The sequence below is a fragment of the Astatotilapia calliptera genome, chromosome 22 (assembly GCF_900246225.1).
Source record: "Astatotilapia calliptera chromosome 22, fAstCal1.2, whole genome shotgun sequence".
Classification (NCBI taxonomy): Eukaryota; Metazoa; Chordata; class Actinopteri; order Cichliformes; family Cichlidae; genus Astatotilapia; species Astatotilapia calliptera.
This window is the reverse complement of record NC_039322.1, coordinates 26,821,993-26,847,207: the sequence shown is the minus strand read 5'-3', so window position 1 is coordinate 26,847,207 and position 25,215 is coordinate 26,821,993. Positions and strand designations below refer to the sequence as shown.

Genomic DNA, 25,215 nt, shown 5'->3' with positions numbered 1-25,215 from the left:
TTAAATATAGTATATAAAAAATTTTAAAAGTTGCATTTTCTTACACATTCGGTAGAACACACTCACACACCATATATTATAGATATAATATATATTATATATATATATATATACATACATATAATTTAAGACTTACAATATAAATATATTAAACTGTAATTTTGCTGGTATCTAACGCTAATTGATAAAAAATAGTAATATCATAATCTACTATAATAACACTTCTGATTACTTATTTTAAATGTAAATATTGTCTATGTCTATATGTTAGCCCTGCGACAGACTGGCGACCCTATGACAGCTGGGATAGGCTCCAGCGCCCGCCCCCACGACCCTGAAAAGGATAGGCTGTAGTGAATGGATGGATGCCTATTCTTAAGGAAATATTAAGCATCATCAATCCCAAGGTATTTTTTTTACTCAGGCCGACAACATCTCAAAATGAAAGTGTTCTTATTTGAAAGTAAAATGATAATATTTTTGATTGAATCAATATCGATGAGAGGGTGGCACATGTTAACTGAAGGAGCCTTTAAAACTCACACAGGCAGTTCAAAACATGTCAACAGGAAGGCTCAAGCTGACCCACATGTTCATTGACAGAATCTGGTAGCTGTAAGCAGCAGTGTTGACCACTGTTCCACCGTGCCATAAACATCTTGGTTTTTTACTCCCAGTTTTGACCAGTTTCTTTGTCTTTTTTCTGGACTAGTCGTCCAGAAATTTGTAAGAAGCTAAACCTACCTGACACAAAATTACCTAGCATCATCAAACTAACTACATATTCACATGCCATCAGAAATCACTCGGTTCTGACACTCTTCTGGTGTACTGTGCTTCTCACAGGTACTGGACTGTTAACACATCCTGCACATTAAAACCTGCTGAAACGCCCTTCAGCTTTAGCCACAGTGCTTCTGTGCTGGAAATAATCAGCTTACAGCCTCTGCTCTGCATCTGCTGTGTGTGTGTGTGTGTGTGTGTGTGTGTGTGTGTGTGTGTGTGTGTGTGTGTGTGTGTGTGTGTGTGTGTGTGTGTTCGTGTTCTGCCTATCAGTAAAGCACACAGAACTCGCCACACAGATTTGCTCCTCATGATATTAATAAGAAAGGGCATCTTAGCCGGTGCACCGTAAACAACACTCCAGTTCTCCCAGTTAACATTCTGACTTGAAAATCCTAATCTTACTGCGCATGAATCACAGTCATTAAATCCTTCAGCTGAGTGTGTGGCACGATCCTTCACAAGTAATTCATTTTTTTTCTGAAGGGCACAGACAATTGAAATGTCAAGCACACGCTTTCAAAGAGGACACAGTAAGGGAATTGTATGATGAATGTAATTGTTCTATCTGTGGCCAGAATGGCAGCTTTATGTTTATGATTCAGTCTGTGAGGTATGCAGGCTCAGTGCATGACCTTGTGGAAAGAGCTGCAGAGGAGAGGGGAGGGCCGCAGCCTTCCAATTACAATATGCATGCAAGATCTTCACTGTAATATACGTAGCTGCAGTGTTTCTTGCTGTCTACATATGCTAATGGCTGGTGAAACATTGCAGTGTAGTCAGCAGCTTAGATATTAGTGCATCAAAAATGCACTATACCAATCTACATCAAGTGCTAATCAAATGTATTTGATTATTTGATCATCAGAAAGTGTCACGCCAACTATTAAAGCAAAGGTTTTGGCCGTTTGCTGCTCTGTAGCGTTCAGGTGAGCATTAACACAATGGAAAAATTGTTCACGGAGCAGATGACCCAGCAAATACACCCCAAGATCAGACCATAAAATTCTCAGAGAAACTGCAAAAAACCTAAGAGCTGCATTCCAGACTCCACAGAGCTCAGTTAGTGTCAGACGTTAAAGCTCATGATAGTATAAATATATAAAATATTGCTTATATAAAAGAATATTGCCCAGAGAAAGTCTCTTCTCTCTAAAAAACAAAACAGGACTGAATGGCTTAGGTTTTGCAAAGCTGCATTAAACACAGTATATCAACAAAACAGCCCATGCCAGCTGTCAAGCATGATGGTGGAGGGATAATTATTTTAACTTGTTTTGCAGCCACGGGATCTGGAAACCTTGAGTCAACCATGAACTCACAAACATGAGCATATATCAAAGTATTCTAGAGTCAACGAGACGCCATCTGTCTGACAACTAAAGCTTGGCCCGAATTAGGTTATGAAACAAGATAATGAAACCAAACACAAATGTGAAAGTCTAGACATCAGCCTGACTGAAATGCTATGGCGCGACCTTAGACTAGCTTAGACTAGACTAGCTTAGCATGCTGGAGTTTTTCTTACTGTATATGAAGAAGTATTTTATAAAAAACGCAATTTGTGAATTTGAGGAAAGTTACATGTTTAAAACAAATCATGAGCTCAAGCATCTACAGTCACCTGTAGTTTGGGATAATGTGTGGGCCTACAGTTGTGTAAACAGGTAGCATTCTGTCAAGACACAAACTGTCAATACTTAAGCAGCTTTTAGGTGAAAAGACTGAATAGTAAGCACCATTAGGCACCTCTAAAAATGAGTTACATTATTAAATATATTTGTGTCAGCTAATCTGAGCTAAAGTAACAAAACTGAAGCCTCCCCTGTCTGGAAAATGATCTACCTCTTTCTTTACAACATGTAAAAAAGCTGATCCTCCAGGATTCAGCAGCCCTAAAAATAGACAAACCGCTATTCTTCATTTCTATTCAACTTGACATTATAGTGGCTACTTGGAACCAGCAGTAATGAGGGAGCAAGAAATTCTTCTTAATCAAAAACCCCGTGCCTCCTGTCACTGTGTTTTAGGTGAAAACACTCACACATCATCTTTACAATCACGCACGCATGGACGGTTTGGTGTTGCTGGTGGTGCTGTCCTCTATAGCAGTGAGAACACTGACAACAGCTACATGCCTGAGACTAATATCCTGCTCCAAAAGACCAAAATGCCCTCACAATCTAAAACATCCTAGTGAAAACAGTAGGCTGCACTGTCACAAGTACAGCTGGTGTACACACACACGCACACATACACACACTGCTCCAGTCATGATAGGCTAAAAATAGCCAATATTGAGAATCAGGATTGGCAGTGAAACAGCTTTCTGCAACGCCACAGATCCACATTTTGACAGTTAGGTAGGTTTGGAAGCCTTCAGTCACAACCTATGAATACAAATATGGACGCAACAGAAGAAGAATATTTCATGATCTTTGAGGAACCTGAAAGTAATTGTATATTTGTATAGGAATGAAGCATTCAATGTTCACAAAACTTTCACTACAGTGTATTTTTTGGTGATTGTTTACACTTTTTTTTCTAATTAAGTAGGAAACAAATGTATTTTAGAAATTTAAAGAGCTTTTTCAATACATGGACATTCTCCATAAGATGAGTTTTTCTATTATGCAGCACAGTGCAGCTTTAAGCCGGCTTTGCCCTTTTCAGCCAAGACTAAAGACTTTCCCTCAATAACTGGAAATCCAATAAAATTTTATTAAACGTTTAAGAGTTATTGTTTGAAATGTTTCTAAGCTATTTTAGATGCCAGATATTCTGCAGGATGAATCACTCAGTTTTTAAATCCTAAATCACATCGGTAAGACAGGGCCATAAAATTCCCAGACAGCGCTCTCACTCTCTACAGATCCTGGATAGCTGGCACAGTGGTGGGACTACTTACTGTTTACTGTAACCTTTTGTAAATTTCTGTCTTTTATCCACAATAGCAGTGAGAAATTACAGTGCATTTGGAGACAAATCTGAGTACTCAGCAGTCAAATTGTTGGTTGTTTTATTTTCCTATTGTCATTATTATTATTATTATTATTATTATTATTATTAGTATTATTACTATTATTAAAATTATCATCTGTCATCTGTTGACAGCTCTACGTTAAGAAAACAGTCACATCTTTAATTGATACTTTTTTAAATATAGACATCAAAATTTTATATTCAATTTTTTAATATGGTGCCAATTTAAGGTGGTTTAAATTCTTAGGTAAAGATAGAGGACCACATGTTGAGACAGTCCCTAATGGTAGGGAGAAAAACTGCTTTTAATAGGAAGAGACATCAGGCAGGCTCAGGGGTCTTCAGCTGACTAGAGAGTAAGGGGCAAAAGAAGAGAAAAAGGAGGGCATGCAATAGCAGCATATAAATGCAAGGGGAGTCAAAGTACGTGAGTGACAGTAGTCGATGCATCATACGAAGCCTACAGCAGCTTAATGGTTCAGGATTTCCAGAACCAGCCTCAACAGTAAGCTTTAAACAGGAAAATTGGAGACCTAATCATAAAAGTAGAGAAGGCGTCTGTCTTCTGAACCCAAACTGGGAGCTAGCTTCACAGGGACCTCCCATTCTACTTTTGGAAACTTGAATTATATGCTAGAAGAATACATTTAAGCTCAATTCTGGATTTAACAGGAGCAAATAAAGAGGTATGTAAGAAATATTAGCTTTCCTTCTAGTCCCTTCTATCATTCATGCTGCAGCATTTGGGGTCACTTAGAGGCTTTTCAGAGTGCTTTGAGGACGAAGAATTTGAATGTTCCAGCTTAGAAGTTTAGAACAACTGCATCAATTATTCTTTCAGGATCACTCATAGACAGATGTGCAGATGAATGAAGACTAGTTTAGAGATTTGATTAACCTCTTATATCCCTGCAAGGTTCAAATCTTGTCCTTTGTATCCAATTTATACATGTCTGATTTGAAAATCTTAGAAGAATTGTGAAACCAAGAAACATCTAAGTGACTTGATTTGAAGGGTGACATCTACTTTTTCTTACTTGCATGTTACTGAAATGTAATCTAATGCTACATGTTTCACTAGTCACCACTGGGCAGGGCTCGCAAAATCTCTAGCCCGGGGCTAGCGATATCTCGGGTCGGGCGACCGAAATCTATCTCAGCCCCGCCCATCGGGCTATATGATTGCCCGGCGGGCGGGGCTGAGATAGATTTTTATGACTTATTTTGTGTGCGAGGAAAACTCTTTGTTTACCGGGACAAATTAGAATCTATCAGACAGATGCTGAAGTAAAGTGTTTTTTACAAATTGACTCAAATCTGAGACCATTACTGAGATCATTAGTAACCTTCACTAGTGCTGTTTTTTGCTATGATGCGTTCTAAACCTTCACTTAAACTCTTTGTTTATTTGAAGAGTTTCAACTGATCAGCTTAAAAGACTCTGGTACTACAATACTACAGGTGTTCACAGCCAGGCCACGTAGAAATGACTGCAGTGTACAGAATCTTATTTAGCTAATATTTTTCATGAAATATTAACTATATTCAATATTCAATCTTTTTCAAAAAACAAAGTGTGTTAACTCAAAGGTTTATTTGGTCTAATTTTATCATGTCTGGTAATTTATTAATGCAGGTAAATTTGGAGTCTGTGTGCTGTTTCTCAATGCAATTTACCTTTAACTGTTAGAAAGTCATTCAAACAAGTTTAAAAAGATCCAAAACTGTATGAAAAGATCGATCAGAAATGACCACAAAACAGCCAAACATGGTTGTAAAAATATTCAAAAAGAGAACAATGGTGAAGCAACACAGAACAACCTTTGTAGTCACAAACGACACACAGAGAACAACACTATATATGAAAGCACAACGACTAAAGGGTGATGCCAACTAACTGCTGAGAGACACTAAATGGCCAGAAAGGGACAATGAAGGAATTAAAATGTGACGGAAATTGACCATGAAAAAGCACCAGTAAAATGGCCAAACATGAGGCAAAAAAACAATAACCATGGTCTAGTACCCAGTGTCAAACTAAAGTATTCAGACATGTGCTCCACCATCTATTTAACAAAACTACACAAACAGATTACTGAACACAACACAGCAAATTAAGAGTTCCTCCACACACCAGAACGAGTGGTAAAGTTGATGTGTGTGTTTCTCAGAGTGTGAGGAAGTAAACATCGTCTGTCTTACCTGCATTGTCTTGTGTTGTTGCTATGACCCTGTGGGGCACTCGAGGTGAGACCTTCAGCCCTGCTCGTATCTGGTAGAACCTGAGGTGGTGGATAAAAACAGAACAGTCACGCTTAACGAAGCAGCACTGCTTAACTTCACCCTCTGCAGTCTGTGAGTAGGTGAAAGGTATCAACACAACTTTAGGTTTTAACAATTTTTTGTATGTTTATTTTAAATTACTTTCGATTTACTGTCTCTGTTTGTACTCTTTGTATGTTTATTGGTTTTATTTTTATTTTTTATCTTTATCCATTTCCTTAGTATTATTTATCCAGTGCTTTAGATCCACTTTATTGGTATTACAGTTGAATTGTTTCTCAGGGTTTGTTTCTTTTGATTCAAGAGTTTCTCTGTCTCAGTCATAGTATAGGTATATATATACTATGTATAGGTATATATAGTATATATATACCTATACCATTCTCATCCTTCTTGATCTTAGTGCAGCGTTTGATACCATTTCTCACAATATTCTCCTGAACCGGTTAGCTTCCATTGGTATTAGTCATACCCCACTTACCTGGTTTACCTCCTATCTCTCAGACCGCACTCAGTTTATCCAACTTAAATCCCATTCTTCAGCTCTCTATCCTGTTTCTGCTGGTGTGCCCCAGGGTTCAGTATTGGGGCCTCTTTTATTCATTATTTATATGCTTCCTCTTGGTTATATATTCCGAAAATATAATATAAATTTTCACTGTTATGCCGATGACACCCAGCTCTACCTTTCTTCTAAACCCAATTCATCCCTCCCACCTACCTCCCTCTCAGACTGTCTTATTGAGATTAGATCCTGGTTCTCCTCCAATTTCCTCAAACTTAACAGTAATAAAACTGAAGTTTTACTTGTTGGTACACCATCTATCTTAACCAAATCCCACAGCTTTTCCATTAACGTTGAAAATTCTCCCACCCTTCCCTCCCCTCAGGTTAAGAGTTTGGGTGTCATACTTGATAATACTCTTTCATTCCAGTCTCACATTAATTACATAACACGGTCTGCTTACTTCCATTTACGTAATATTCACCGACTCCGTCCCTTCCTTACTCCCCATGCTGCTGCCATCCTTGTCCATAGTCTTATTACATCCCGTATTGATTACTGTAATTCCCTCCTATTTGGTCTCCCTAAAAGGTCCCTTCATAAACTCCAACTTCTTCAAAATTCTGCAGCTCGGGTCATAACTTGCACTCCGTTAAGTGCTCATATTACCCCAGTTCTTCAGCAGCTTCACTGGTTGCCCATAGAAGCCAGGATAAATTTTAAAATCTTACTTCTTGCATACAAGTGTATCCATAAATCTGCTCCTTCATATTTGTGTGACCTGCTCCATATCACCACTGTTTCCCGCACTCTCAGATCATCATCTGCTATTCATCTTACTGTTCTGTCCTCACGCCTTATCACTATGGGGAACAGAGCTTTCAGTCGCTCTGCTCCTCGGCTCTGGAACTCTCTTCCTCCTGCACTAAGAAATATTGACTCCCTCTCCGTATTTAAGACACAGCTCAAAACACATCTGTTTAAACTGGCTTATTCGCTTTAATGCTGATTTTATCTGTTGTCACGCTCTGTTTTGTAATTTTAACTTATTTTATGTATTTTATGACTATTGTTCCTTTTATTAATTGTGTTTTTTGTAAGGTGACCTTGGGTTTCTGAAAGGCGCCCTCAAATAAAATGTATTATTATTATTATTATTATAGGTATATATATAGTATATACCTATACTTATAACTTTATAGGTATATATTCTGTGCCCTTAGTTTCCTTTTAGTTTCTAGCTTTGATAACAGTTTCTCCATAAGACCCTTGGCTTTCTCTCCTGTGTCAAGTCCTGTCTCTGTGTGAGGTGTTTCCCTGTTTAGTTATTTCCTGTTTTATTGTTTCAGACATGCATTCCTTGTACTTTGTCTGTATTTTTGTCTCGTTGGTGCTCTTTGACCTTAATAAAGGTTTTAGTTTTTTATATCCTTAGTATTGGCTTTCAATTCCCATTCCCACAAAATATTTTCTTGACAGAAATGTTCTTAAGCCCATCTTTCATTTAACTTTGCAGTTGTTTGTAAAACTATTCTTCAACTAAAGCCACTTAAATTCAAAAGATGTTAAATATCATATTTTCTAGCCTCTTCCTAACCATCCATACAAACTCCACACAGAAAGGCCCTGGACACTTGGTGGAATCAAACTCAGGCCCTTCTTCTATGAGGCAACAGTGCTAAACACCACGCCATCATGCTGCCCACGCTAATATCTGGCTAATTAACATTCAGTTTGCATGTTAGTATAGTGGAAGTGACAAGAAAATGGTACTTAAAAATTGCATAAAATTGTCTGTTCATTTTACTGTGTTCACTAGGCCCACTTGTTTTGTAGTTAAACACTTGGAGCAGACGTTGCTAGGACAATTAACGATTAAAACAATTAAATAAATGGTTTGGAGGTAATGTATGTGTTAGCCAAACCATTTCTGGAACATAACTGTGCATTGTACCATGTATTTATATTAATGTGATAAACTCATTTAAGATATTTGCCACTTATAGTTTGACTTGCTGAAATTTCAGCAACTGAAAAATGCAGTTACAGATCTTTGTAACTACATTTTTTTATTAACAAGAAGATCCAGGGAAACTGATTTAAGGTATGTGCAGTTTTGGCATTGTGAAATTCACCTGGAGCCTAATACAGAAAGCTTTGGCTAATTTGGCTAACTTTGCAGCTCTTGTTTAAACCAACGTATTGCAGTAATCCTGTTTATTGAAACTGATTAGAGTCTTTGTTTTCAGATTCTAACGTGCTTTCCATTAACTTAATGAGAAAATAACATTAAAGCTACACAAAGTCGCCCATCGATTGCACAAATATTCTTATACTATTAAAGAATTATTGACAGAGGGTTATTAATTAGGTAAAAGTATTAGAAAATATCTCAAATAGGGTTCATTTGAAATGATAAACAGTCTTTTTGTGTTAAAAATGTATCATTTACATTGAATCATTGTGACCCAAAGCAGATTTGGGTAAAACCTTCACATCATTAGCAAGCTGAGACCAAAGCATGGCTGTGAACTTGATTATGTCATCAGTGTGTTAATGACAGCGCTCGATAGAGAAGATGTCACAATAAAGAAAATCAAAAAGGTGTTTTTTTGGAAAGAAAATAGGTCAATTTAGTGATCACTTCTTACTCATGTGCTATGGCAGAGATGTATAAATAGCAGTGTTCCATGAATAGTTTTCAACAAGCTGAATTGTTTTTATTAAAAGGCTAAATTGCAGAAAGGACAGAATACTGAATAAGAAAATGCACCTGTGTTTTTAAAACGTACTTTTCCTATTACAGTATAAAATGTAAATGCTGCTTATCGCCATTTTATCCTTTGCAAATCAAATGCAGATTTAATCAGTATTCCTAATGCAATCAGTGGACAGCTGTGTGGCCCACTAGTCTAGCACAGGGATTAGTATTGACTTAAGAAAGCACATTTCAGTGTGGGAAGATGTGTAGATGTTGGTAACTAAACTATTCTCTGTCCATAGGGCTTTATCTTTACACTGGGGTCAGATTTTGTTTCGTGCTCACAACGGATCTCTTCTGATATCACAGAGCAACGTGGCATCGAGTAAAAACAAACATATTAGTGCACTCAACTGAAGGGATTATCGTGATAAAGCTTTAGCCCATCACATTTGGAGAGGGAAAATCATTTTGGTAAAGCTGGTGTTTCACTGAGCCAAATGACATGTTTTAATCTGCAGACAGAGCAGGCTACACAGGGCCCTTTTTTAGTCTGGGAATATCATAAAAACTGCAACAAGAAAGAAGAACTACCTCTATCATTAACAAAACCTTTTAAACTCCCTATTTGTAAAGCACTGGATGTAACATCTGTCTTTTTCATTAATAATACTACATTATATAATAATAGGAAGACGACTTTGCATTACAGGCAGTCTGCTGGGGGCCTCACTGCTTCATTTTCATTTGCCTCTCTTGAACACTGTTCCAAACAGCACTGTCAGTGCTCTGCATGTGACATTTTGCAACACTTTACTGCAAACATTTCTTCTTAGGCCTGTGCATCGGCTAGCAATAGCAGAATTAGCAGCTACAACACTCTAGCTAGTTAGCGCCAGTTTTGATATAGCTTTTGGACTTTAGCCACATCAAAAGCTTTAGATTGTGCTAACAAATTGAACTAATGTTTGAACTAATTTTAATTAGTTGCGTACACAAGCTCTGTGTCAAAAAAATTAGCATTGTTATTGTTCTATGATGAAACAAACAGAGATTTTGATATTAGCTAACAATGGTTGCATTTAACCAGCAGAGTATTTAACTAGCAGCAGAAATAGAAATAGAAATTTTCCAGTAAATTAAATGATTCAGGATATGTGCACTTTTTAAATACTATTAAATATATATAAGAAAAATTCTTACCCCCTTTGAAAGAGATCCACATTGTGAAACTTGTGCAACTCTAGAGAAAACTCCACTGTTCCCTGTACTTCAGACATGATATGATCCCACTCATCACCTGTCAAAAAAGAAAACAACCAATCAATATGATGTATAAGACCAATGAGCCAAAATAACACCAAATCCACACTGAGAGGTAAGACAAATGATGACATTTCTAAAACTAGCTCCCATGGAAGTGATACTGCATGACTCATTCAGTCCACTGCAGTGTGGATAGCAGACAAAGATAGAGACCCTGGTCTGAATATAGTTCTCATTACCAGTGGTCAGGTTAATGTTGCACATATGACAACCACCCCTGTGATTGAATTATGTCACAGTAAAAAATGAATGCGTGCAGCTGTATGTTCTCTGTCTTCTATCTACCTTAAAAAGAAAAGCTGTGAGCCAGGTTCTATTGTAGAAAACATCAGTTTATTGGCAGCAGTAGCATTGTCACATTACCTTTATAGTACATTTGAATAATAATAACTTTTATAACACAGATGTTTTTCATTTTTAAACATCACTTTTGTATGCCCAATATTTTAAAACACAAAGAAGAAGAGTCTCCTTATTATGTTTGACATATGTTTGACATAAATCTATCACAGTTTTGTTTACTGTAGCACAATTTTTTTGAATCCATCCTTTGGATACACAACACAGAAACCCATTATCTTTCTCCAGAAGCCTTACTATTATACAGTTATATAAACTAATATTGAATTTCCATTGTCTCTTGACTTAGGTATCTATTGGGATCTCTTATTGGTAGGATCTAATAGGTATGCTTCAAGTCATTGAGTCCTGCTTAAATAAATCACAATTATAAACCCATGTGTCCAAAATAACTTCTGATCAGTACTGTACATACTAGACTTGCTGACTCTCCGTTCATTCATACCATATTAAAAGTACTACCTGTCACTTGTAATTAAAGCTCAGAACATGAACCATCCAATTTACTACAAACATTAGATACCAACCTCGTAGTACACAGGCTATAAAGTGCTATGAGAGCTGAAACACGGCAAGTTTGAGCTGCCATCAATCGAAAGGTGCTCAAACACTGACTGTGTTTACAGTCAAGCATATTAAGAAACCCATAATTAAACGCTTTGAAATATAACACCACCATGTGTGTGGTATTGGGTGAGTCTTCCTGTAAGCACTGTAAAAACTATAAAAGCAATATTACTATAAAGTAAGACGTACACAGTGACGTTTCATTTCATCAGAGCTCAGACACTCAGAGCGTATATCATTTGAATTTGCAATAAGGAAAATGGGGGAAAAAAATACAACTGTCCCTGTCTTAGTATTCAGTGTATTTATATCGATATAGCGTGAGGTTAGCACTGTTGCCTCACAGCAAGAAGGTGATGGGTGTGTTTGCAGTTAGGCTAATTGGTGATTCAGTATGGCCCATAGGTGTGAATGGTTGAGTTAGTTTAAAAAAGGGGCCTTTGGGGCACATTTTTTTAAAGCTTCAAGACACTTGTTTTAAAACGAATGCACTTTAAAATACTTACACGATGTGCTAATAGCTAAACTACAGGTATATCAACTGTTTTTTCTATTTTTATCTTATTTGTTTTAAATTGAGGATTATGTAAAAGGAGTCCTTGACTACACACATAGTATTTCATTAACAGCTAAACTATATGCATGAGTCAGACAAAAGCACAGACGGTATAAGAGCGTCCAGGCCAAGCTAACTTGGAGGTGCCAAGCTAGCTTAGCCGGGAGCAATCTTCCTCTAAGCAAAAAGACTTCTGGTGGTATAGAAGGCTACATGAAATCACCCGCCTTCAGGTCACTTTAGGTGTCACCTTAATAAACATTTCCCTGAAAATGATGGTCATTCTACGAGTAAGGAAGAAAGATTATCTGGAATATCCTCATTGGGGAAAAGCTAGTAAGCCGTTATCCAATGAGCATCTAATGGTGAGTTTCTGAGTCAGTTATTGTACCATTTGCATAAATGTGTCTGGGCTGGGACAAAAAGGCTTCTTTTATTTCAGAATTTTTTCAAGATTCTTTTAAGAAGATGTTACAGCTTTTAAAAAAGAAAGAAATGTTAGAGAAAAAAGTCTGACTTGTCCCTTCATCTGAGCAGAGAAATTAATTCCCAGTGTCCTCTCTTAACACTTTATTTGACCAAATAGGGTGAATCTAAGGTGTCCTGACAGTTGGCAGAAAAACGCTCTCTTCTAATGCTGATAAGATGGATTAGAAGATTCCTGCCAACAGTGGAGAAAGAAAGTAAAATCCAGTGCCCACATTAAAGCTGAAGACCATAAAAGCAAATGAGTACAGTCCTGAGACACACAGTATCCTTCACTAATGTAGTACATCAGCTGCCCACTGCCGCAAATGGCCTAAGGAGACAAGTAACGACAGAGACGCTTTCTCTTTGTGCTGACTCGGCATGCTGCTTGTAAGAACAGTTATAGGTCATTTGATGGGAGACGGTGAGATGCTGAAATATGTTTCTTTTTGCGCTGCTTAAGATATAGCTAAAGCTGCTTTGTCGCTTCCTTAATTCACTGAACTGTTGTGCAGGCCACCGTTATACTTATCTGTTATCGGCTGTCTCCAACATACATAATAAGAAGGAGCAGCTCACTTCTCCGACAATGTGTTAGGTAGGCAGTAAGTCGAATGAACACTGTGTACTTGATAAAATGGAAGCTCACAGGCCGGGGACTTACTGTAATATGTTTTTATTTCCCAGTGAAACAATCAGCAGCCTACAGTACATGACAAGAGCACCCAGACGCATGCACTGATTATCAGCCTGTGTTGAAAATTCATCAATACGTTAATCAAATCAGCGAGGCACACACCAAAGCACCCACGCTGACAGCTCCAGAGGCATACAGCTGTCAGTCATCTAAGAGAGACACACTGTGTTTCTTTTCATGACGATGACAACAATGATCTTGGTTGATGAAACGCCCCACCAGCTAAACTGCAGCATCGGACCTTTTAAAGCATAGGTGTCAAACTCTGGCCCGCGGGCCAAATTTGGCGAAGCCATACCAAATTACTATTAGAGCTGGCCTACTGGTATTATACAGGTAATATATATATTGTTTAGTATTAAGCTTTGCTTGTTCCATATCCAGTTTTTCAGCAAAACTTGTTTGAGTCCATAACAAAAGATTCATTCTTATATCTGGAGGAAGATTTTTCAATAAATATTAATGTTAGCCCGCGACTTTGTTCCAGTTTTGAATTTTGGCCCACTGTGTATTTGAGTTTGACGCCCCTGTTTTAAAGCATTCTCTGTACCTTTACGTCAGCATTAATAAATTAGTGAATAAGTTGAATGTAGATGCCTGTGGGACTGAACTTGAAATGCTGGCATTTAAGGATGAGAGAAAATTCCAATGCAGTTCAGTATTATTAATATAGCGCCAAATCCCAACAACAGTCACCTTAAGGCGCTTTATATTGTAAGGTAAAGACCCGAAAATAGTACAACAACAGAGTTTTATTTTATTAACTGCTCGATTTGCATAACTCTTTGCAGAAAATAGAACTCACAGCTTTCTTTTTTCTTCCATTTGTTCAATTTCCTCAATTTTTTTATAAACCCATTGCACACGATGCTGCTATAAGCCCAATTTTTAGATAATACATGTTTGGGAATCGGTGTGCTGGTGCACAAATACTAAACAGGTTTTTTTGTCTGTTTGTTTTGTAGATTCGACAAAAGAAATTGAACAGATGTTGAGTTTTTGCAACATGCTGTGACAAAGTGACAAAGTGCCTAAAGGTACAATTTACATTTGGTTCTTTGCTAAGAGGTGTGTTATGTGTAGACACAACCCTGGCTTACCCTTTGAGTTAGGAGGCCTCTTTTATGCCTGAATGATTAACAGGTCAATGTCAACTAACATAACAAGTAAAAAACACATTCCTGCATTCATACAATGTCCTTAATACACTGTTGAATTAACTGTGTTCGAGCACAGCTCCCAGACATCTCTACATAACCTGTAGCCAAACTACACTTGGAATTTTCTGCTTGTGCAATTTTGTGAATTATCTCTTTCTTACTAGAAGCAAATCATTAAACACTAATCGTTGCAAAACACCCATCTGCTGTCTTATTATTATTTAATGCAGGCCACAAACACACCACACACTCTGGCATTCTTGGAGGTCTAGAGTTTGCAACTTGGCTAATTCTACCACCTTAAGGAAAACCTAAAAACTCTTTGTTGTCCTTAAGCTGCCCTCTTTCCTTTGCTGCAGCTCCTGTTGGCGTCAGCTCAGCTGGGACCACCGATGACATCTCCAGTGTCAATTTGAGAACGGATGAAAAAGCAACACGTTCACAGTGTCTGCGTGTGAAATAAGCACATTTTTGCAGGCTTAGCAGGCATAAATGTCACTGTAAGACAGAGAGCCATTGTTTGCCATGAGCTGCTGTATGTGCACATAGCTCAAAGAACCGGAAATTAATCTCAGACATTATTCCACTGATTAACATCCACATCCCTCTCCAGCACACAACAACAAAAAGCTGTCACCAAATATGTGACAAAGGGCCGTTAGGTTACAGCACCTTCTTATAAGCAAGGGTATCAAATCACAGTTGCTGTAGCAAATCCATCATTTTCACCATCTCTAATTTCGAGAGAAAGCTATCTGCAAATTGGTTATCTGGAGTGGCACTTTACAGAAATCCACTGAGCCAGCCCAGCAATCATGTGATGGCATAATCTAGCATTTGCTAAAACCCCTCCATGATGCTGTATTATGCTCTCTGTTGTTAAATTACAATATTACGCCAAATCCCTGCAAAAAAAAAAAAGGATAAAAACGAAAGAGAACAAGAGAGAGGAGTGGGCCGAGTTATGGAGTTAAATGAATCAGAATATGACTTTGAGAGGATGTGACTGGCATCGCTGCAATCGCCAAATTAGATTCTCTGAAGATCAAAAGGCTTTTCTGCTGGCGTTTGGAGGGCTGCATGCAATCCGTAAACAGACGTACTATTTGTATTCACAACTCTGAAGCACTGTTCACTTGTATGGAAACCGAGTGCTGGTCACGTTGTCCAAAGAAAAAACTAGTTAAAAGTGTGAAGATGGGCATTAAAATGGAATGCTCGGTGTTGGATTAACTGGTTTCAAAGTACTCTAACCTCGGCGTTATGTTCTATAATGACATTTTGAGATCAGTCAGCTACACCAGTCCCTGAATTTGTCACATTAGTACATGAGCAGCATTATTAAATGAAGACTATTTGCCCTTATGTCATCAGTTATGTCTGTTTTAGCATTTTTGCACACGAGTTTCAGTCTCTGCTGTGTTTGTGTTACACTATTTGAGCCTACAGGGGGACAGCTTTGACAAAAATCCTTTGTTATCAAAAGAAATCCAGTGCTGCACCAAACACAGTTGCCAGTTATCAAAATTAAACCACACTGTAGTATGTGGCTTGCTTAAAGACAATTATCAATGCTTTTATTTTGAAAGCTACATGTATTTTCCCCATTGCTTCTTCAGCTTATCACTGTAGAGTGGGCTTAAATGTTTTGTTTCCTCAGTGGTGACCACATATATGCAATAGGTCAGACAGAGACCCTCAGCTGCCATACAGAGGAAACGCATATGGACTATGAATTTAACCCGTTAGCCTCCGTGTTTTAAGCAAATCCGTCAGCCTTGCAGCTCTGGCGCCGAGCAGCAGTGTACTACAGAAAGCAGCTTTCTCTGTTGTAATGTATGACAGCTGAGCTTCCCTCTATCCTCTCGTGTTCCGAAGACAACAAACCAGCCAGCAAAAGGCAGAGGAGGAAGGTGTCACATGAGGAATGAAACAGCCTCACCTTAGCGCTGATGTGGAGTGATATCCGCAGAGGGTTTCTGGTCCAAGCCTCTACTGGAGTGAATTGCTGTTTGCGGACGGATGCGCGGATGTAAATGTTTATATCATCGCTTCTCCTGCTGCTGCTGCTGTTGCCATGGTTATTCATCCAGACCCTGTGTGTTCTGCAGTCCCCTCTCGCTCCCCGTCTCTCTCTCTCTCTCTCTCCCTCCCCTGAAGGGGATTTCAGTTTGGGAAAAGTATCGCTGAGTGGCCGTGTCTTTGTGCACAACGCTGACCGCATATACTGACTGTGGATAGTTTCACAAGGTGAATATTAATAGTCAGCAGCACCCAGTCAGCGTAGTGCTGCTGGTGTCCGTCCGGCAGGGCGGGCTGACGTCAGAGCCGGCCCCCTAAAAGCTGTAGTGAACCGTGCACTCGGAAATTACCATGATAAGGAACAAAAGGGTGACTGTTATGCAAACAAAGTGTTATTGCAATAATAAGCAGGCGGACGTCACGTGATTTGGACACACTATTGGGCTTAGTGGAAGGAAAAATAATAATGACTAAAAATGAAATGCGTGATTGCTTAGAGAAAAGAGCTGTTTGATAGGTGACCATAGGTTTCTTTGGGAAGCGGTTTGATTATAACCCATAATTATCCTCTATGATGCACATACAAATTAGCATTTCTTAAAATGAGTTTGCTATATGGGAACAAAGTTTGAATAGAATTGAGATTGGGGTGGATGGAAGTTTATTTTATCCATCATATCTTTAACAACATGTGTATTACCATAATAATGTTAACAAATCAACATTCCTATTCAAACAGAGGCAAGAAATTCTTTATTTATATGTTTTATTATGTGAGCCATTATCATACATTATATAACAGTGTGGTGTTTGGAACTGGATGTGAAAAGCAAAGGATGGATCTGACTGACAAGTCATTAGCCAATAAGCATATCCTGGATAATAATTTACAAAGTCATAAAAAAATTACATTTTTAAATTTAAATTATAAAAATAAAAATATATAACATGGATCCAGGTCATATGAGCTTGTACATGAACGGATCTGTATCTGATCTGGGCCGAATGAACTGGGAAATGACTGCATCCAAATGGTTTCCAGTCCTGATCTGTTCCATATTCATTTTGTTGTGCAACTACAAACTACAAACTTTTGTTGTTGACTTCAGGAGACACAGCACCGACTTGGCCCCCCTCTACATCAACGGGGAGTGTGTGGAGAGGGTCCACACTTTCCGTTTCCTTGGTGTACTCATCTCTGCTGACATCTCCTGGACAGGAAACATCTCAGCGGTCATCAAGAAGGCCCAACAGCGGCTGCACTTCCTGAGAGTCCTCAGGAAGTACAAGCTGAACTCCAACCTGCTGCTGACCTTCTACCGCTCGTCCATTGAGAGCCTGCTAACCTACTGCATCACGGTATGGTACGGCAGCTGCACCAAAGCAGATAGAGTGAGGCTTCAGAGTGTGGTCGAGACAGCACAAAAGATCATCGGCTGCCCTCTCCCCTCCCTGATGGACATTTATTCCTCCCGCTGCCTCACCAGAGCAGCAAACATTATCAAGGACAGCTCCCACCCTGGTTTCAACATGTTCAGCCTGCTTCCCTCAGGGAAGCGCTACAGGTGCATCAACACAAAACCCCACAGACTCAAAAACAGTTTCTTCCCCAAAGCGATAACCACCCTGAACTCACACATGCACAGATAACACAGCCCCCCACTTCCCACTTCCTCTATGGACCACCACTGTGCAATACCAATTCTATGTGCAATAACTCAACTGTATATACATAACACTATTTATTACATATTACTTACATCTTGTATATTGTACATTTTATATATATATATGTTTTTCCCTATGTTAATACTGTCCATATGTACATAGCGCTGCAGAACTGTACCCCCCCCCCCCCCCCCCCCCCCTTCCCCAGCATGTTTACACTGAGTGGGAGATGCTCTGTATCTCATTGTACAACTGTATAGTGACAATAAAGGCATTCTATTCTATTCTATTCCAACTAGAATCCGTTACTTAGCCTTATCCATTATGCATCCGTGGTAGATCCAGTCCATGGTAATGAGCTAAAACTAGCTATTTAACCCATAAACTTATCAGGAAAGTCTTCATGGAGGCCACAGAGCATGGGAGCAAGGATTTCTCCAACAGATGTTTATTACAACCAGAAGTCTTTTTGGAACCAGTGGAGTCGCTCCCTAATGGTCATTGAACAAGATCTGCACTTCCATGTTAGCTTTGTGTTTGCAACCCAAAAGTGCTGTTCATCGTTTAAACTGTCCAGGATTTCCTTACCTGTTTTGTTTTCAATGCTATTTTGTTTTCCTGTGAGATTTTTCTGGCTCCACACAGGTTTTTGGCCCTAAAACCGATGCATTCTCCTGTCTGTATTTTACCCACTACCAACACTTCAGCTGTGTATTTGTAAGTTTATTGGCTAAATCCTCCACTGTGTTCAACCAACTAGTTCTAAACATAGCCTACCTGATAATGGTTAGCAGAACAGTGGGTTTTTCTAAAAACAGCTCCTGATGGAGATTTTGCTGAGGAGATTGAAGCATAGCAGTAAAGTTAGAAGCAGTAAAATCAAAACAAATGGCTGAAAAATGCTATGACTCCAAACAAAATGATACAGTAAGCAATTTCTTCCCCCTAGAATAAAACATATTGAATCATTAGGTGGACGACCTCATCTGTTTGATTGTTTTGATCATGTAAGACAACAATCTGGATTCCTGATCTAGGTTTTCTTCTTGAAGACAACAATAAATTCACACAGTAGCCACTGTCTAGCTTGTTCTTGGCAATCAGGTACAATTAAAAAGCCATCTGTCCTGGTTAAACAACTCTTCACTGACTAATCACTTGTCAGATAAGGGGGAGGGGAGGATTATGTAACAAATGAATAAAAATGCCCATAATCTGCTGGATATGGCAACTGTGTGTTTAACTGCTGTCAGCAGCAGAGCATTAGTTTCCTCTAACAATTTGTTTGGTTCTTCTGTGTCTCTGATTCACCAAGTGAGTGCTGGATAACAGTTCTCCTGTGTTCTAAGCTTCACCTTCTGCTTAAAAACCCAAAGTCAATTGCTGCTTTTCTCTTGTGGCATTCTGCCATAAGCTCCAAGCACTCTTGATTAAAAGGGTAGCACTATTGATTTTCTTTTTTTCAGTTTTTCAGGCAGTTGCCAGAGCCCAGATGACTATATAGTCTGGGGAAAGAAAAAAAAAACCTGGCTGAATTTCCCGAGGTTATACAGCAAGGGCACCAATTATATGAGAGTCCAATATCAAGCTTGCATTGCTTATTATTGCGATTAAATGCGATATTTGTTTAATTCTACCATCAAGTTGGATTTGATAGATTTATGTAGGCATTTGTTTTTAATCCCTATCACTAATGAAGTTGAAAATTGTGTGAGTCTTAACACTGATGACCTTTTATACCTAAAGTAAAGTTACACACACTTGGATATTAGTCATATTTGCTAAAAAGCAAAAAACTACAACTGTTTGATGGTCCTAAGCAAAATTTTCCTGCTGCTTTCTGAACAGTAAAGTTGTTAAATAAAACCAAATACCGTTCTGTTAAAAGAAGTCCAAATGCAAACAAAACAAAAAAAAAATTGAGTGAAACTGCCAATAACAAAAACTATAATCCACCAAATGTGTTTATCACATCTGAATTTCACAAACTTGACAAAACAAAGAAATGTGTTCTTTCCACAGTACTACATTCATGTAGACTTCCAGTATAGAAAAGCTAAGCATACAGTATTTATCATTTTGTTTTCATTTCACATATAGTTTTTTTTAACTATATGTTTAAATGTATTTATAGTTGGAACAGCTACAACAGCTAATGTTTCACTTTAGGACTGGCGTTTTTCATTAAAGAGGATTTTAGCATTTTTTGGCTCTCTAATGCTAGTCAGCGGCTAAATTCCACCACTAAATGAAAAGTGCATTCAGTCTTGTTAGCATTATCTTTAGCTTCAGTTTCACAGCTGCTCACTTCCGGCCTACCCAGCCTTCGCAGTGTTGCCAACTCCTCAGTAAGGAAAACCGCTATTGGCTGTCCTAAAAGTCGCTAGAATTCGCTAAATGCATAATTATTTGCATAATTGGTCATGCTAATGTAATTGTAACCTCGGTTGTAGGTTTATGTCTCATTGTGGAAGAGACATATAGTGAGTTAAAAATGTCCTAAATGCATTTAGAATTTATTTAGAACTACAAATTAACTTTCTTTTAACAATTATTGTTTTTTTAATGTCACAATTCCAACCCTACTCCTTTATCCAGGTTTGGACTGGCAAAAGTGTCCCGAAATAGGCACTCTGATAGAGTTACTTTGTGTGTGTGTGTGTGTGTGTGTGTGTGTGTGTGTGTGTGTGTGTGTGTGTGTGTGTGTGTGTGTGTGTGTGTGTTTATAAGTAGTTTTAACCCTTGTGATCCACAAAACAACATAACAACAAAAGAAGAACTGACTGCGCTACAGTCAGTGCGGGAGCAGCGGCTTCGCTCATGCACGATTCATTTGCAGTTTGGACGCATAGATGTGAACATCTGCTGCCCTGACAGCAGCTGAGGGAGGACTATCCTCCGCCCGTGAGCGCTTTGGCACGGGCGAGGTGCCCATGGCAGCACCTGCTGCTTGTTGAGAGTAAGAGCGATACGTGCTTTCCTGTCAAAAAGTCGTCATAAATGAGTCTCCCATAACACCAGAAAAAGTCACCAGATTTGTCGCTAGTCGCTTTTTAGAAAAAAGTTGCTGAGGGGGTCTGAAAACTTGCTAAATATATCGACAAAGTCGCTAAGAAGGCAACACTGGGCCTTCGGAGGACCCGGCCCACGTAGACCGCGAAGACCGGGTCCTCAGGAGGATGCAGCCTATGAATTTGGACACACCATTACCAAAGACATTGTGTGAGACACCAGTAGTTATTCTAAAACTGCACTACTTTACACCCCAGAAACAACAATAGCATGTTCTGTAAGGACTTTTGCTACAGTGTGGAGTTAGCGAAACCTCCTCTGTTATCTTACTCTTTAGCTCGTTAGCTAACAATGCTGTAGCCTTTTCGCTCACGTGAAATGAGGCCACATTTGAAGCTTGTGTGTATGTTTGTTACTTCTCAGGGTGTAAAAAGATTTCCTCGATGGTTTAAAAAAAAACTAGAGGGTCTCATCTGACTCCAGATCACAAGTTGCCTGGTCATGTGGCGAGTCTCATGGCTGGATCATCCCAAAATGCCTTCTCTTTCTCTCTCCTTGCGCCGTCTGTGCATGTTGTCTCATTGAGAGCAGGAGGTCTTCATTATCCAGGCTGGACACATGATCTTTCAGCTGAATCTCTGAGGAGCGCCAATATCTGTATCGTGTTTCCTTTACAACTCTCTGAGATGAGTGCGTTGGTGTGGCTACACAAACAATCGATTCGTGAAATATGATATAGTAACAAATTCTGGTAGTAAACTGAGTATCAGAAGACTGTGAGGCTATTGATTCACAATATCACATCATATAGAAGGGACAGCAGTTGCCAGGATCAATAGACCTATATACCCCAGGGAAATATAAAAAAAATAAACAGCCTTATGAATAAAAACACACTGCGGCATGTAATTTTGTCAAAGCCAAGGCATTTTTTTGTGCAATTGTGGTTAAAAGGGGTTTTCTTTTTTCCACAGAGAGATCTGTGCCTATGAGCCAAGCAGTTCCTGCCTCCTCTGACATATTTTTGGGCAACATAGCCCTGTGAGACATGTCAGCATACCTGTGCATGCTAACGAAAGCTGTCTTGCAAGAAACCGCGTCATAGTCTTTGGTTTTCACTTCAGAAGATCTAAGAACCTAACACCAAAGAATCAACTGCACAACAGGCAGGAAACATAAACAGTGTGTCTGCCTGAGGCCCTTCAAGGTAATAACAAGGCTTTCTTCAGCGCTACAGGCTAACATGCCTTCTCCAGGTAAACTGATGAGTGAACATGATTATGAAATCCACATTTCATCACTCTCCGGCTGCTCCTTTGCTATCTTGACGATGATTATTAGGAGAATTACACGCAGGCAGCACATGTCATTAGGAGGCACCATAAAAGAAGAGAAGCGAGCAGAGGTGTTTCACATAAAGGCCATATGGGTTTCTGCATCTTTTTAAGTGATGGTAATAAAACTTAGTCACCACCTCCAGAAAACCCCTGGCCAATAGGAGCCCACTGAACAAACTTTTTATGTGCCCTCCAAAAATGCTTGAGCATCCCCTGTGCCACTCCGGTTAATCCCTCAACATGCGCAGGTAGGACCGACTTCTAGGGAGGGAATTTCATGACCGCGGCTCCTTCTGCTTCTGCATCTCGACTGAGCGTGTCTCGTCACGGAGGGGGTGTGAAACATGGCCCTCAAAGTCTCCGGTTTGAGGAGGTAAGTATCTCAAATATCTGTCTTTCTGTCAGGGCTCTTCATAATTTTTTTTTTATTATTTCCAAATTTATGCAGAGCCATTTCACACTAACTAATAATAAATTTGTAATCTTTATTTAGTAGGAGGAAATGGCTCCATTTTCTCTTTCTCATAACTTTATGGGTGTAATAAGAATCGTCTGAGCATAAATTAAAGAAATTAGACGTTTGTCTTTTAATCCAACCACATCTATGCACACGTCTTCGCTGTTTCCCTTCCGGCTGTTAGGATAAAAGAGTTCTTATCTGAATAATACTACCGGCTTCAACAGCACTGAACATTTTCACATAGATACTGTACTCCTCAAAGTTTTTGTCCACACGTTTCCTGCTACAGTCAACTTGAATATGACTGAACCACATGGCCAGTTGCTTCATGGCCAACAGCGATCCATTCTTGGGTAATTAACACAAATGGGAGAGCATTAATTATGTCAAGAGTTGGCAAGCTGGCTTGCTCTCAGCATTTTGGGAGTGCCTAAGGGGTACTGAAACATGCACAACAGCAAAGGGAAAGTCTGTCACTTACAACCATGTCAAAAGCCAAAAGACGATGAATCGGGAATTCAGTCAGGAGTTAAAGGAGAGGGCACATCATTACCTAACTGAGCTGAAAGAATGATTACATGAAAGGATTGTTCTAGGAATATAACAGAGGCTTTGTCTTGTCTTCTGATGGTAGAGGTAGGGTTTTCTTATATATTTCACTTCTAACCCGTTTATATTTTTTCATCAATTTTTATCAGTTTCGTCAGTGACAAAGTAGCACATAAAAGATTTATTATTAAAAGGGAGTTTTTCATTCCCAACATCTCTATGAAGCGAAGCTTTCTCTTTCTTATATTTCTGTTGTTGTTTACAGAACTGTAGGAAGAAGCTAAATATAGTCAGATGGAAGACAAGCTTGATGAACAGTTATAGGAAGAAATCCTCCAAGGAAAACAAAGAAAAACTCAAATCATGCTTCAAAGAAAATACTTACCTGTCTTAGAGGAATTCTCTGACATGCAGGGCTATAAATTTACTTGCTTTCTTGCTGAGAGTAAGATGAAGAATCAATACTACTCTTTTACTCACAAGAAGCCAGTTTCGGAAAGATAGACTGTTGAGTGTTGCAAGATCAAACTAGGTACACTTTATGTGAGTGTGTCTGAATTCATCCATTGCACTGTAAACGCACATCTATCCACTGCACAAAGTTGTTGTGTGTCTTAAGTAGGATTAAAACTTTAAAAAGTAGAATTGAAACCTTAAACTTAGCTGATAAAGCTGCTGCTTTAAACTGATTAGATATTTCTGCCACAATAGAAAATGTTGGTGTGTCATGCAATATTTATCACGGTACTTTAAAGAAACCTACTATTAACAGCACATATTTCCAGTAGCCTGTCCTTTTTAGCTTCTGTTGTAACTACAACAACTGAACTCTGACTGCTAGATTTAGACATGGTTAACTTAGTTAGGAAAGGCTGAAAGATTGAAAGCAAGGTGAACGATTGCTCAAGTCTTGGCAAATTTTCCGCAAATGTCAGGCCCTTTAAAATAAGAATAAAATCATACATTTGAGCCCCATATAGCTGCACTAGTCTAGAACAGTGATGGATTGGTGCTTAAGACAGACAGCCCACTGGGGCTCTGAAGATGCTCCTTTAACGTGAAGGGCATAGTGTTTGAGACCACACCTCTGAAGAGGCCTTGCTGACTTAGCCATTAGTCATTTCTTCAGACACTACACACACACTGGTACATATTCCTCAAGCAAACACACACATTAGCAGGAGAGTTCACACTCTAGAGGTGGGTTACGCCCTCAGTAACATCACCCCAACCTCATCCATTTCTCAGCTAGACAAGCTGCAGCATTTGCCTTCAGAGGAGAGGCCTCACTGTCTCTATCAGTCATGTTGATGACGGATTCAGAATAGCTGTAGAAAGCTTTCATAACGCAGGACACATAGAGGAAGCTAAAGCGGCCGAGTGTGATAATACAAGTGTGAACAAAATGTAGCACTGCTCAGACACTTCAGCTGTGAAAGATAACCTCAAAAAGCTGTGTAGCTACTGCTACTGGCGACCGTGGCTCAGGGGGTTGGGAATCGCATCTGTAACCGGAAAGTTGCCGGTTCGATCCCTGGGCTCTCTGTCCTGGTTGTTGTGTCCCTGGGCAAGACACTTTACCCTACTTGCCTACTGGTGTTGGCCAGAGGGGCCGATGGCGCGATATGGCAGCCTCGCTTCTGTCAGTCTGCCCCAGGGCAGCTGTGGCTACAACTGTACACTCCACCAGTGTATGAATGTGAGAGTGAATGAATAGTGGTATTGTAAAGCGCTATATAAATCCAATCCATTATTATTTATATCAGCCACCTTTGGCAA

At 39.1% G+C, this 25,215-nt stretch overlaps 2 protein-coding genes across 4 annotated transcripts in view; one reads left to right on the top strand and one right to left on the bottom strand.

Moving 5' to 3' along the window:
- Positions 1-16,695, bottom strand: part of fam135b (family with sequence similarity 135 member B) — a 58,461-nt gene extending 41,766 nt beyond the window's left edge. The window contains exons 1-3 of the mRNA XM_026155682.1: positions 16,331-16,695; positions 10,458-10,554; positions 5,968-6,047 (exon numbers count right to left, since the gene is read on the bottom strand). Of these exons, the coding sequence (XP_026011467.1) occupies positions 5,968-6,047; positions 10,458-10,534 (157 nt within the window). The 5' untranslated portion in view covers positions 10,535-10,554; positions 16,331-16,695. The remainder of the gene's footprint in view (positions 1-5,967; positions 6,048-10,457; positions 10,555-16,330) is intronic.
- Positions 16,696-22,655: 5,960 nt separating this feature from the next.
- col9a1c (collagen, type IX, alpha 1c) overlaps positions 22,656-25,215 on the top strand; it is a 30,709-nt gene continuing 28,149 nt past the window's right edge. For all 3 annotated transcript variants that reach the window (XM_026157064.1, XM_026157063.1, XM_026157062.1), the window contains exon 1: positions 22,656-22,800. In XM_026157064.1, coding sequence (XP_026012849.1) covers positions 22,772-22,800 — 29 coding nt within the window. In that variant the 5' untranslated portion in view covers positions 22,656-22,771. The remainder of the gene's footprint in view (positions 22,801-25,215) is intronic.